Source organism: Myxine glutinosa, chromosome 1 (assembly GCF_964187855.1).
Source record: "Myxine glutinosa chromosome 1, kmMyxGlut1.1, whole genome shotgun sequence".
Lineage (NCBI taxonomy): Eukaryota > Metazoa > Chordata > Myxini > Myxiniformes > Myxinidae > Myxine > Myxine glutinosa.
The window spans coordinates 169053467-169068396 of NC_136261.1; the positions used below are offsets into that span (position 1 = coordinate 169053467).

At 47.0% G+C, this 14930-nt stretch overlaps 1 protein-coding gene across 7 annotated transcripts in view; it reads right to left on the reverse strand.

Annotated features, from left to right (window-relative positions):
* The window catches only part of LOC137430964 (trafficking kinesin-binding protein 1), a 180136-nt gene that overhangs the window by 86935 nt on the left and 78271 nt on the right, over nucleotides 1-14930 (reverse strand). For all 7 annotated transcript variants that reach the window (XM_068121815.2, XM_068121784.2, XM_068121766.2 and 4 more), the window contains one exon: nucleotides 12994-13070. In XM_068121815.2, the coding sequence (XP_067977916.1) occupies nucleotides 12994-13070 (77 nt within the window). The remainder of the gene's footprint in view (nucleotides 1-12993; nucleotides 13071-14930) is intronic.

A 14930-nucleotide genomic window follows, 5' to 3' on the forward strand; every position in this document is an offset into this window, starting at 1 on the left:
GTTTTTAACATCCATCATCTAATGAGAGATAAGGACAAAAACGATATATCACAGGATATCTCAAACAGTTATCGACTGGTTCGGACAAAACTTGCTGGACAGGTTAGGTGTGTGACAGGGACTAACTGATTAGATTTGGGTGAAGATCCGGATCCGGATCTGATAATTACCCTCACCTGAGGAGAGGGTATTGCATTTGAGTCCGTTTGTTTGTTTGTCTGTCTTTTTGTTTGTCCGCACAGAATAAATATGATTTTCTCTCCAACCGTTGGTCCAATTGATAGGAAAGTTTCACCATGGATGCATCTCCACCTGTATAATTTGTAATGATAATTATGACTTCACCGGTCACGTGGTGCGACCGCCATCTTGGAAAAAACGAAAAATTTTGCACCTCTATCTCCAAAAGCACTGAATAGAAAAAATTGAGACATGGCTCATTGTAAAGAACTCTCCATGGGGAATAAAATATGTTAATGATGTAATAGGTGCCTCCATTATGACATCATAATTCGACAAGTACAAAACCTCATCCGATCAAGATGAAATTTGAGCGTCATGTAGGCAAACATTGGTGGAGAAAAATAATAATGATGACGTCATCGGTCACGTGATTCGGCCGCCATATTTGTTTTAACACAAAAGCCTTAAAAACCACTGAAATCACATCCTGGCGAAGGTCTGCAATCTCTGATTGCTCTTTCTTGTTTATATATTTGTTTGTGCATTTGGCAGTTTGTTTGCCTGTAAGCACTGCTAAGCAGGATATCTCAAAAAATTGTAGATGACAACTTTTTGAGATATCCTGGTCACAGACAAACAAACACTGAAAACAGCAAGCAAGGGGGTTGGGTTAGGAGGGGTTAATGGGCTTATAAAGATCCTGGGTCAGGATGGGAATAACATGAGGTGGCTGTGCACCACATATTTGAAGCCCAAGATGGAAGAGTGGGAAAGAACTACCTCTGGAAGGTGGTTCCATAAATGTGAGAAGTGAGGAACAAAAGAGTTGAAATGTGCAGTTCAATCTGGAGTTTTCAAGTTTAACCAGAAAAGGGTTACTGGAGGAACATGTAAATCCTGGAGTTTCTGGGGAGCGTATGAGGACTGAGAGAGCAGAGGGAACAATATTGGAGAAGAGGCAGTAGAATACAAAGAGACCACCGACCTGTCTGCGATGTGAAAGCAACAGATCTTGTACTTCAGCTTCGTCATTGGGGATTCCAATACTATTGAGAGCTTTAGATTCCACAGGATCCAGGAGACATGGGTCACTCGTCCATAGAGGGGAACAGTACTCAATTGAGCTATGGACAAAGTTATTTTCGACTGTGAGTGAACGAATGAATGAATGATCGTTTTAAGGCCATTTTCCCCGCTAGAGCAGGGGGTAGCCTTGCGGGCCTCATGACAATCATGGTTCCCTGTTTGAGGCAATGTTTTTATAGCCGGATGCCCTTCCTGGCGCCAACCCTTAGTCGCCTCTTACGATGTGCAGGGATACGGTGTACCTATTCTAAACCGGGGTACACACCGGGATCATTCATCCCAGCAAGCTGGTACTCAATTTGCCGACCTCGGAAGGATGACAGGCTGAGTCAACCCCCCTGGTGTTAATTTAGCGATCGATCGGGATTCGAACCCAGGATCCTAGGATCCCAAGCCGGCACCTTAACCGCAAAGCCAACACCAGGTTGTTTTTTTTTTACTGTGAGTAACTCTGATTATCTGAAGAAAGTTAGTGGCCTGCAAAAAATTTCACACCCCTCCAAAGTTTTCACATTTCGATGGCATCTGAGCTTATTTCATGATGCTTTCAAATTAGATGCAAGATATAGAGTCTTCGCAACCTCCTCCAGTGGTGAAAATGCAGATAAAATGTGAATAAGTTAGAGTAACAGAGAAAATCAGATGATTCTCAGTTGAATAATTATTCAACATTTTTCCTAAATAACTGGACATCACTTCAGGAACAAATATTTTTTTTGAAAGGTTACAAAATAAGCTTGTGTGATCCTTGATGAAAACCTGCTTGTGTCAGTAATGAATGTGAAACTGGGTAGCAGAACAAAAGATTCACATTTCAGCAGGACAATGATTCGAAGCACAAAGCTAAATCCACACTGGAGTGGCTGAATAAGAAGAAAGTAAATGTTTTTTGTACATGTTTTTTGAATGTACATGTTTTCTGCAGGTATTCCTGACATGTAACCTCCTTCAACTATAACAGTGTTTAGTTTGATTTCTTCAATTATGAATTTAAAAGTTAATTTGGAAAAATTGTTTCTACATAATTCATATAAATGTGGCATTATTGGTAGGAGATGAATACTTTTGCAGGCCACTGCAGATGGACGGAGGATGCCATAGCTGTGGCTGGCTTTGGACACCAGAATTGCTATGTGGTTGGCCCATGGCCCAGGAAAGGTCTGGCTGATGGTGAGGCAGAGAAGTTAAAGATATTGAACATCTTCAAGTGGATGACCATGAAAATAGACAGGTGGGTTAGTTTGACAATCCTTTTGGAGTGACAGTGAGACAGTGAGAATTTCCAGCATTGAAGGACATATCCCATTTAACAGACTAGTATCTCATCAATTCCAGATTAGCAGAGAGTGGTGCAGCTGCTATCTGACTGGAAGTGGGATGGGGTACTGGATGACACAATGTGAAGTCATCTGCAAAAGGAAGAGAGCTTTCCAGAGCATCGAATAGGTTATCAACATAGATGAAGAACAAGACTGAGCTCAACACTGCCTTGGGGAGCTCCAGCTTCCAATAGGAGAGGGAAGAAGAGGGTTGCATTTATGGCAACACAATGACTCCGTGAGTTGAGGAAGTCAGAAATCCAGGAATGAAGGTGAGCTTCTATGCCACAAGCAGAGAGCTTAGCAAGCAAAGCAGAATGCCAGATTTTGTCGATTGTCTGATAATGTCCAAGGAGACGATGTTTGACCTCTTCATTCCAGGGCCTCCAGGCTTTCCTGAAAGAGGAGCAGCATTTTTGCTTAACTAATGTCTTTGTTTTTACCTCTCGCGATTCAATTCAACATGGCCTCAGGATGTAAAAATGCAATTTATTTTCATGTAAAAACAAACAATCAAGTCATTTCTTTGATTTGCTCATAACCCCAACTATGTTTTGCAATGCTGAACATTGTGCTTTTATTGTTTTTCCCCAATTGCAGAAACAATTTTAGAGCTTGGGTTATCTTTCTTGGGAGAACCTGTAACAAGTTGAGCAACATTCAAAGTACATCGCCCCCCATGCCAAATAAATAAATACCATATCCGTTATTTTTATTTTTAAATAAAAAAACTAAGAAAATAAAATGACACCCCGGCGATTCCACCTTGCAGCACATTGAGACAGAATTGGGGGGAGCAGTGTACAATAATTAATTGATTGATTAATTGTGTAATTAAAATAAATAAATGATAATCGTAAAATAATTAATTTCTTAATCAATTGGTTTATCGCATACCTAAACCACCAGTGTTTCATATGAATCTGTAACTTTTTGAAAATGAACTAATTAATCGAAAAATTAAATAATTAATTGATTAATCAATAAATCAAAAATAACCTTTAGACCCAAATCACTTGGTCACTGTCTTGTCCATATATCAGCTTCCTTGCTCAAAAGGTGTGCGTACCCTGGTTAGAATAGGTATGTACCCCGGTGTGTACCCTTGTTAGAATAGGTACACCGTATCCCTGCGTGTCGTAAGAGGCGACAAAGAGGGTTGGCATCAGGAAGGGCATCCGGCCATAAAAACATTGCCTCAAAAAGAGAACCATGACAATTACAACTACATATGGGCAGAGTACAGACCGAAGTGGAGATCGGTTTCTGAGGTTTGGGACATGGAATGTAGGGACAATGACAGGGAGATGAGGAGAAGTGGTGGAAGTATTGGTCAGATGAAGAGTGGACATATGTTGTGTGCAAGAGACGAGATGGAAGGGAAGTGGTGTGAGAATAATGGTGAAGGGTAGGCAGGGACAGAAATACAAGTTTGTGTGGCGAGGCTGCCCGGAGGGCGTGAATGGTGTTGGTGTCCTGTTTTCTGAGGAGTTTGTTGACAGTGTGGTGAGTGTGACTAGAGTGAGTGATAGGTTGATGATGGTGAAAATGATGATTGGAAAGCTCTTGGTGAACGTCATCTCGGGATATGCTCCGCAGGTTGGTCGGAGCGATGAAGAGAAGGACAAGTTCTGGTGTGCGATAGAGAAGCTGATGGAAAACATGAAAGATGAGGAAGTTGTTGTGGTAGGAGGAGACCTAAATGGACATGTGGGAAGGAGTGTGGACGGTTTTGAGGGAGTTCATGGGGGTTATGGATATGGTGTGAGAAATGGAGAAGGTGAAAGGATTTTGGAGTTTGCTGATGGAGCTGATTTTTTGATTTGTAATACTCAGTTCCAGAAAGGGGATAATAAGCTTGTTACATACACGTCAGGTGGGTCGACGACAACCGTTGACTACCTGATGGTGCGTAGGCGAGATAGGGGGCACCTCCGGGACACAAAGGTGATCCCGGGGGAGGAGGCTGTTTCACAGCACCACTTGGTTGTCTGCAACATAAGGGTGAAAGGTGCGAGGAGAGCTCGGCGGGTGAAGTACCAACTGAGAATGAAGGTGTGGAGGTTGAAAGAGGTGACAGTAAGGGAGGCATTAAAAGAGAGGCTGAGTAGGGTAGGGATGTGGTTGAGCTTGAACTTGGTTGGATGTCAATGAAAGATAGTCTGTTGGGAGCCGTTGGTGAGGTATGTGGATGGCAAAAGGACCACCGAGGCACTCGGAAACATGATGGTGGGATGATGAAGTTGGAAAGAGGATTGACGAGAAGAGGAAGAAGTTCAAGGGGTGGCAGAAGGCGAAGGGTACGGGAGCAGAAAAAGCAGAGCATGAAAGTTATAAGGCAGCCAAGAAGGCTGCAAAGAAAGAGTTGGCAAAGGCGCAGGAGGCATGTAGGAAAATGTTCAGAGAACGCTTGGATTTGGAAGAGGGTCAGAGAGCGGTATTCAGGATTGCAAAGCAGATAGCGAAAGAGAGGTGTGATGTGATGGGGGTGAGTTGCTTGAAGGATGAAGTGGGACAAATCGTTGTGGACCCAGATGGAATTAAAGGAAGATGGAAAAGATATATGGAAATGCTGTTGAATACAGACAATGAATGGGATGGCAACATAGAGAGTAACCCAGTTTTAGGACCGGCAGAGAAGATAACTGAGAAGGAAGTTGAGGAAGCGATAAAAGCAATGAAGAGTAGAAAAGCGGGAGGGCCGACGGGAGTTGTGGGAGATATGTTGAAGGCAGCAGGAAATTGGGGTGTGAAGAGAATGACAGAGATCTGTAATCTGGTGGTGAAAGAAGGCCGCATTCCAGTGGATTGGGAACTGAGTACCCTCGTCCCTCTATACAAGGGGAAAGGTGACCCTCTGGAATGTGGCTCGTACTGAGCGATAAAGTTATTGGAGCATGGAATGAAGGTATTGGAAAGGGTGTTGGAGAGGAGGATAAGGAAGAAGGTGAAGAACGACGAAATGCAGTTTGGATTTATGCCAGGAAGAGGAATGACAGACGCGCTCTTTATTGTGAGGCAGTTGCAGGAGAAGTACATGGAGAAGAGGAAGTTGTTTCTTGGGTTTGTTGATCTGGAGAAAGCATTCGATAGGGTTCCACGCGAAGTATTGACATGGGCATTGAGGAAGTTAGAAGTAGAGGAATGGTTGATCAGAGTAGTGATGGCAATGTACAAAAGAGCGCACACAGCTGTAAGGACGAAGTACGGGAACAGTGGTGAGTTTGAAGTGAAGGTGGGAGTGCATCAGGGGTCGGTACTAAGTCCACTACTATTTGTAGCTGTGATGGAGGTGCTGGCTCAGAACGTAAAGGAGGGTTTACCGTGGGAGTTATTGTATGCAGATTGTAGTGAAATCGTATCCGTACTGAACCCGGGTGGGGATGCTCGCTGCTCGCTGTCATTGTTGTCCCCACTAGGGGCGTGACTATAAGACCCGTTGCCGTGTCAGTGCTCCGAGACTTCTCCCTTGTGACATGTTACATCGGTAGCCTCGTTAATGGTACGCCTTTATAGAATATCTAGCTTGCTTGCATTGACTGATATGAATGGCTTTATGAGATGTCGCATCGTATGCTTATTGTGTATTTCTACTTACAGGAATGATGTGATGATCTAAATGCAATTAAACCAAACCGTTGGACTAAAAGTTGTGCGGACCTGAATGGTTTTCCACAACACTTAATTGCATTTATGATCTGCTGACATGGCTGGCAACAAGACGTTGACGGTGTCCATTTTCAGCGCCGACCCACAAGCCACGGACGGAGGCTTGCAACTCAAGCACTGGCTCAAGCAGCTGGAGCATCTCTTTAATGAGCCTGATACCGCTCCGACGCCTGCCGCGAAGCTAGCAATATTACACTCAAAAATCGACTACCGGGTCTACCACTCGGTCGCTCAATGCACGACGTATGATCTTACCGTCGCGGAGCTCAAGCGGCTTTATATAAAAGAAAAAAGCCCTGTGTATGCGCGTTATTTGCTGCAGACGCGACGGCAGCAACCCAACGAGCCTATGGATCATTACGCCCAGGAGCTCCGGCAGCTCATGCTGGACAGCGCCCAGCCACGGACTCCCGAGCAGGCTAAAGATGATCGACTTTTAGATGCCTTCATAGCAGGGGTCTCCTCTCAGGAACTACGTCTCAAACTCTTGGAGAAGACCGACCTGACCTTCGCTACGGCGGTTGAGCAAGCGACGGTGTATACTGAAGCGCGGATGCAATCGAACGCCTATGATCGCACGCGCCTTTTGGCGGGCACCTCACTACACGCCCGGCCGGAGAGGACCACTGACGAGGACGTGGATCCGCCTGCTGAACTCCGGGATGCTCCGGAGGATGACCCTACCCTGACAGCTGCCGTTACGACCAGCAGACCCAAGGCCTTGCGCGGGGCCGCATGTTTTTTTTGTGGAGGGCCTCGTCATGCCCGAGTCGTGTGTCCGGCACGTGACGCTATTTGCCATTTGTGCTCGCTAAAGGGACATTACGCGAAAGTTTGCAAGAAATCGGCACGCGGCTCGCGGCCCTTCGACACGCGCAGCCGCGGTCGCGCAGGCGCGGCAACCTTGAACGGGCTTGTAGCAGAACCCACGAGCCCAGCGCCTTACCCGTCTTCGAAGGGGAGGGCCCCTCGCTGCGGCCCGCTGGGCGCTCAGACAACCTTGACTGGCGCCACCGGAAAGCCACCACCGTCTCATTCTCCATCGGGGACAAAGGCCGCGTCCTTGGCCAAACCTCGAGCCACGCAAGGGAAGAAACAGCTTTCGAATACTACGGAAGCCTCTTGTCAAAGCGACCAAACGAAAAAGGCGATTTCGAATACTACTACGGACGCCTTTTGTCAACGCGACCAAACGAAAAAGGCGATTTCGAATACTACGGAAGCCTTTTGTCAAAGCGACCAAACGAAAAAGGCGATTTCGGCTACAACGGAAGCCTTTATCTGCCAGGAGTGTCAAAAGGCGATGTCAAATACTACTGAGGCCTTTTCTCATCGGATTTTGAATCGCGAAACACCGGAATGCTGGGGAAAGTCCTCTGATGACGATAATGGATTTCCCATGGTCAACGCAGACTCCGGCCACGATCGCAAAACTGCAGCTGGTGTAGGATCCACCCGCGAGGCTGGTCCGACCCATTCGGGGGGCTCAGTCCCGCTCCCAGCTGCCTCGTCTGGCCTGGCTCAAGCCCTTATTCCCCTTATGGTTGAGGGCCATTGTGTTCAGGCCTTGGTGGACACCGGATCTACGGATAGTTTTATCGACCAGCGACTTGTGCTCAGGCATGGATGGCGGATCGGGCGGTCTACACGACGGATCTTCATGGCATCCCAGGGACTCCGGCTTAGCACAAAAGGGGAATGCCGATTGAAACTAGTGCTAAAGGGACGGGTTTTCCCTGATGTACACCTTATGGTTTTACCCGCATTATGTGCTGATATTCTGCTAGGACACGATTTTCTTAAGCTGCATGGACGTCTGGTAATGGAGTTCGGTGGGCCTGACACTCTTGTTGTGGGGGCGGACGACGCGCTAACGGTGTGCGCCCTAGCGCAAATGGACGTCCGTCCGCTTTCGCTGTTCCCCAATCTAACCTCCGACTGTACCCCTGTCGCGGTAAAATCGAGACGCTACTCCCGCGCGGACATGCAATTCATTGCGGACGAAACGACACAGCTCTTGAAAGACGGCATCATAGAACCTAGTAGGTCACCGTGGCGTGCTCAGGTCTTAGTGGTGCGCAGTGAGGCCCACCGCAAACGCATGGTAATCGACTATTCCCAAACGATTAACCGCTTTACACAGCTGGATGCCTACCCCCTTCCGGGGATGGACGCGCTAGTGCAACAGGTGTCCCAGTATTCGGTCTATAGTACTCTCGATCTCCGTAGTGCGTACCACCAGATCCCTATCTCTAGGGCGGATCGTATCTATACCGCTTTCGAGTCGGGGCAGCGGTTGTACCAATTTACACGATTGCCCTTTGGGGTGACGAACGGGGTCGCTTGTTTCCAGAGGGCCATGGATGACCTCGTTGCGCGGGAGCACTTAACCGATGTTTTCGTCTACCTCGATAACCTTACGGTTTGTGGATATGACCAAGGGCACCATGACGCTAATCTGAAGCGCTTCCTTGAGGTCGCGCAACGGTATCACTTAACTATGAACGAGGATAAGTGCCGATACTCCCTACGCACCATAGATCTTCTGGGGTACACCGTGACCCATGGCTCTGTCTCTCCGGATAAGGAACGTCTGCGACCTTTGCTCGACATGGCCCCTCCCTGCGATCGGGCTTCCCTGAAACGCGCCCTTGGGCTGTTCGCCCATTACTCCAAATGGGTGCAAAATTTCTCCGCGAAACTTCGCCCCCTTGTGGCCTGCGACACCTTTCCCCTGAGTTCGGCCGCATTGACGGCCTTTGAAGGACTTAAGACCGACATCGCCCGAGCCGCCGTAGCAACCATTGACGAGAGCGGCTCGTTCGTCCTCGAAAGTGACGCCTCGGATCAGGCCATCGCGGCGACCCTCTCCCAAGGGGGACGTCCCGTGGCTTTCTTTTCACGGACTCTTACCTCCGCTGAGCGGCGGCACTCGTCCGTTGAAAAGGAAGCGTATGCGATCGTCGAGTCTATTCGGCGATGGCGCCCGTACCTACTCGGGCGGAGCTTCCAAATCATCACGGACCAGCAAAGCGTTGCGTTCATGTACGACACCTTACACGCCCAGCGCATTAAGAACGAGAAAATCACTCGCTGGCGTATCGAACTCGCCGACTTCTGTTACACCATCAAATATCGCCCAGGGAAGGATAACCAGGCCGCCGATGCCTTATCGCGCCCCACTACATGTGCTGGTATCACCTCGTTGGAGGGCCTACGGGTGCTGCATGCTACTGCGGGCCATCCCGGCGTAACGCGTTTCGCTCATTTCGTGCGGAGTGGGAATCTCCCTTACTCGATTGACGATATCCGCCGTATCTGTCGCGACTGCGCTATCTGCGCGGAAATCAAACCGCGTTTCTATAACCCCCCTATGGGGACTCTGGTGAAGGCTACACGCCCGTGGGAACGCTTGGCGATGGATTTCAAGGGCCCTTTGCCGGTGTCGAGCGGCTCTCGCTATCTGCTCACTATCGTTGATGAGTACTCACGATTCCCCTTTGCTTATATGTGCGCGGACATGACTGCTGCCACGGTGATGCGTTGCTTACAGAACTTGTTCTCAATGTTCGGTTACCCGGCCTATGTCCATACCGACCGGGGTGCAGTCTTCTTGTCTCAGGAGGTGCGCGGCTATCTGCTCCAAAACAACGTTGCGTCTAGTTACACCACGCCGTATAGACCCCAGGCTAATGGGCAGATCGAACGCTTCAACGGGATTATCTGGAGGGCCGTCATGCTCCATCTCCGGACCCACGGCCGGGGCCTCGATAAATGGGCTTGGTCGCTACCTGCGGCGTTGAACTCAATCCGGGCACTCCTGAGTACGGCAACTAACCAAACTCCCCACGAGCGTCTTTTCCACCACCCCAGGAGCTCGGGGTGTATACGGTCTTTGCCCAGTTGGCTCGCTGGGCCCGGGCCGGCCTACCTTAAACGGGCAGTTCGCGCGAGCAAGTACGACCCCCTTGTGGACAAAGTGCAGATTCTCCAGGCTAATCCTGAGCATGCTCGTGTGATGACGTCTGATGGTCGTGAGACTACTGTCTCCGTTCGTCATCTTGCCCCTTGCGGGGTCGACGACCTTAGTAGGGAATCGGACGAACCAGTCGAACCCGTCTATGAGACTATGACCTCTCCCGACGCTCCCATCGCCGACAGTCCACCGACCCTCCCCCCGTCGAGACTGCCCGGGTCCGACGACTTGGCGTTACCCCCTTCATCACCCGACCCTGTTGACGCCTCTGACACCGGGGATACAGGGTTACGAGACGCCGTACCCGGGGAATTTCGAACGCGTGCTGGCAGAGAAATTCGCCGCCCGGCCCGCTACGGTTGGGCCGACTAATACTCCGCGCCCATGCTGACGCTCACTCGCTTTTAGCCACGCGGCCGTATAATTCTGACGGGGGGGTGAATGTAGTGAAATCGTATCCGTACTGAACCCGGGTGGGGATGCTCGCTGCTCGCTGTCATTGTTGTCCCCACTAGGGGCGTGACTATAAGACCCGTTGCCGTGTCAGTGCTCCGAGACTTCTCCCTTGTGACATGTTACATCGGTAGCCTCGTTAATGGTACGCCTTTATAGAATATCTAGCTTGCTTGCATTGACTGATATGAATGGCTTTATGAGATGTCGCATCGTATGCTTATTGTGTATTTCTACTTACAGGAATGATGTGATGATCTAAATGCAATTAAACCAAACCGTTGGACTAAAAGTTGTGCGGACCTGAATGGTTTTCCACAACACAGATGATCTGGTGTTGATTGCAGAAAGTATGGATGGACTGAAGGAAAAGATGAACAAGTGGAAGGAATGTATGGAGACAAAAGGTCTGAAGGTGAATATAGGAAAGACGAAGGTGATGGCAAGTGGTAAAGCATGTGGTGAGGTGGAAAGAACTGGTAAGTGGCCATGTGCTGTGTGCAGGAAGGGTGTCGGAGTGAACTCCATTCAATGTACAATGTGCGCTGAGTGGGTTCATCAAAAATGTAGTGGTCTGAGAGGGTCATTAACCACTAACCAGTGTGGCAGCTACATTCAAATGTAAGGTGTGCACAGAGGGAACTGCAGATGGAGGAAATGATGAGTTGGATCTTGGAGACGGCGTGAAGCTGGAAGGTGTGAAAACATTTTGCTACCTCGGAGACATGCTGAATGGAGAAGGTGGATCAGACTCGGCAACGGTTGCTAGAGTGAGATGTGCATGGAAGAAGTTTCGGGAACTGAGTGGCGTGCTGATGAGGAGGGGAGTGTCGTTGAAGCTGAAGGGAAAGGGGTATGCTGCATGTGTGAGAAGTGTTATGATTTATGGGAGCGAGACATGGGTCATGAATGTAGAGCAGCAACGAAGGCTGGAAAGGGTGGAAATGCGAATGGTTCGGTGGATGTGTGGAGTATCGTTGAGAGAGAGGAAGACAAATGATGATTTGCGAAAGATGATGGGAATAGAGCCTGTGATTGATGCTGTGAAGAGGAACAGGTTGAGATGGTTTGGTCATGTGTTGAGGAAGGACGAAACTGACTGGTTGAGAAGAGTGATGGAAATGAATGTAGAAGGAAGTAGAGGACAGGGAAGACCGAGAAAGACTTGGCTAAAGATGGTGGAAGAAGAAATGCGGGCAAGGGGGTTAACAAGGAGAGATGCAGAAAATAGGGCAAAATGGAGAAGATTGTCATTGGGACCGCAAGGCTAACCCCTGCTCTAGCAGGGAAAATGGCCTTAAAATGCATGTTGTTGTTGTTGTTGCTCAAAAGGTGCCTGAAATATTGCCCACTTGAGAAAGAAAATAAATAAGTAATTAATAAATTAAATAAATAAATAATAATCAGAAAATAATAAATTTCTTCATCAATTGGCTAATGGCATACCTAAACCACCATTGTTTCAGCCAAATCTGTAACTTTTTGAAAATTTATTAATTTGTTAATCAAAAAAATTAAATAATTAATTGATTAATCAATAAATCAAAAATACTCAAATCACTTGGTCACTGTCATGTCCAAATACCAGCCTCCTAGCTCAAAAGGTGCCTGAGATATTGCCCAGATGAGAAAGAAAATAAATAAGTGATTAATAAATCGATAATAATTAAATAATTAATAAATAAATTGATTAATCAAAAAATAAAAAACAACATTTTTGCCAAAGCAAGTGCCCAAATTGTCTCACTATTATGCCAAAATTTCAGCTTCCTAGCTCAAAGGATGGCTGAGATATCAGCCTGAGTATATCTGAGATATCAAACAAGAAAACAACAAACTGAGTGAAAACTGAGTACTCCCTTTGAGAACATGTCATCGCCGGGCCCTGGCGTCATACAATGCCTGGAGATCGAATAGTGAGGGAGCGGTGTCCAACTAACTGTTCTCATGAACTTGCTTAAGGAGATAAGCGACAATATAAATATGACAAATGCAAGATGGCTTCCTAGCTCCAAGAGGATGGAGCAGGGGCAAGAGGGTGGATTTCGATTCACAAATTTTGCTCTTTTTGTATATTGCAGTATGTATATGGGCCCTAAGGCCGGATCGTCTTACTTGCTCCATTTTTTTCACGAATTCAAGGAAAAATTCAGCTTTACCTGAAACATACACCCAATAAACAAAAACTGATATTTATAACATCACAATAAAATTCCAGCAGATTACAAATAACACCTTGATTGATAAGGCAATTTACTTCAACCGATATCGCCTAATTTGGTTAACAAGACTAGTTTTCAGCTTTACCTCTTCCAGAAGGTGATATACTGCTTCAATATCATTGTAGGTTCTGTTCATCTGGCCAGCACGCTCAGCACAAAGAACTGCATGGCAATAAAGCACAGTAATCAGAAACTAAACAACACATTAATCCCCAAAGAAAGAGTAACATCCTTGAAATGGGAACACTTTAAGGAAGGCACAATGACAGCTGAAAAATCATGAACTCCAGTTTAAACCTTTCATGAAACAGTGCAATAAATGAAATAAGGAAACTGACAATTAAATATTCTCATTTTAACTGTCCAAAATTCATTCATTTTCTTGATATGGACATGTCCATCGATCTGTGCTGATTTTTATGCTGTCTGACATACACTACGGGTTAAAAGTGTGAAAGCCAATTTGAAAGAAGAAAATCCCCAAAACAATGAAAATATTACATGCCATGTCAAATTTATTATTTCTGATAATATTTAAGAACAAGTGCAAGCAAAGCAGAACGCCAGATTGTGTCGATTGTCTGAATTGACAGTTCAATTCAATCATTACACCTTGCATTCAATGGAAAAACACCAATTTAAAAAAATATTCTCAAAAGGTAATTTTATTTAAAAATGGAAGTAGCCACTAATGTAGACTCTTCTCAAGACTAATTTTGAAAAGATAAATACTAAAACGTAAAATATTTATTGTTTCGCAAGAAAGAAGAAAATATCTCAAAGATATTTTGTCCTTACAATATATCTTTGCGATATATATGTATGTATGTATGTATATATAAATGGTGTGCATCTCCTAGCTGTTCTTTTCCACAAATAAATGGCATGTTATGTATTTCACTTTCTTGTAAAAATTTGTTTTGAAATACAACCTTTTATTACCTTTACACGAGTGTTAAAAATAACCATATTTCGGGCTCACCCTTTGCATATTAACCCCTTGAATTCAGATTACCTTTTTTTTGATATGCACTATATATATGTACTAGCAAAAGTACCCGGCATTGCCGGGCGGGGGAGGAGGAGGGGAGGGGGACGAGGTGGGGAGGCGAACGGGAGGGGGAGGGGGGAGGGGGAAGGGGGGGAGGGGGAGGGGGGAATGGGGGGGAGGAGGAGGGGAGGGGGAAGAGGAGGGGGAGGGGAACAGGGGGGAGGGGGAGGGGGAGGGGAAGGGGGGAGGGGGAGGGTGTGGGGGTGCCCGGGGGAAGAAGGGCCCCTCCCCCCCTCCCCTACCCCTCCCCCCTTCACCTCCCCCTCCCCCTACCCCCCCCCCCCCCATCCCCCCTCCCCCCCCGTTCCCCTCCCCTCCTCTTCCCCCTCCCCTCCTCCTCCCCTTTAACACCAGGGGGGTTGACTCAGCCTGTCATCCTGCCGAGGTCGGCAAATTGAGTACCACTTCACTGGTAATTCCCTGTGTGCCGCAAGAGGCGCCTAACAGGGTTGGCGGCACGAACCCGGAAGTCGGAACTCATTGTCGTCAAATAAATGTAGCATGTATGTTTCACTCTCTGTCACATGCCGTTGGTCCCATGTCAATCGGATGAAGTTGAAAAATTAACATTACGAAGTTTCTCTGGGACGTACTGATTCCGAATAATGAAGTTGAAAAATTAACGTTCCGAAATACGCTAATTACGCTAACAGAAGCGCTGGCGCTGCGAAGCGCTAGAGGGAGCGCTGCGCTCCCTCCCTTCGATTCCCTCCCTCTTCTGCTAGCGTTTCTGCGCTAATACGCTAATTTTAAAACCCTAAGTTTTTTAAAATTTAAGGTGTGCTGTAGTTGCTCTGAGACGTACTGATTCTGAATATGCCTTTGGTTTTTCTCTGCGATGAGTAGTTCTCGAGTTATAAGAGGACAAACAAACATACTTTACTGCTTTATATATATAGATTGTTACGAATTTGGTAGAGCAATATGTAGAGCAGAGTATATCTGAGTAGGTAACATGCTTCGAGATGTCG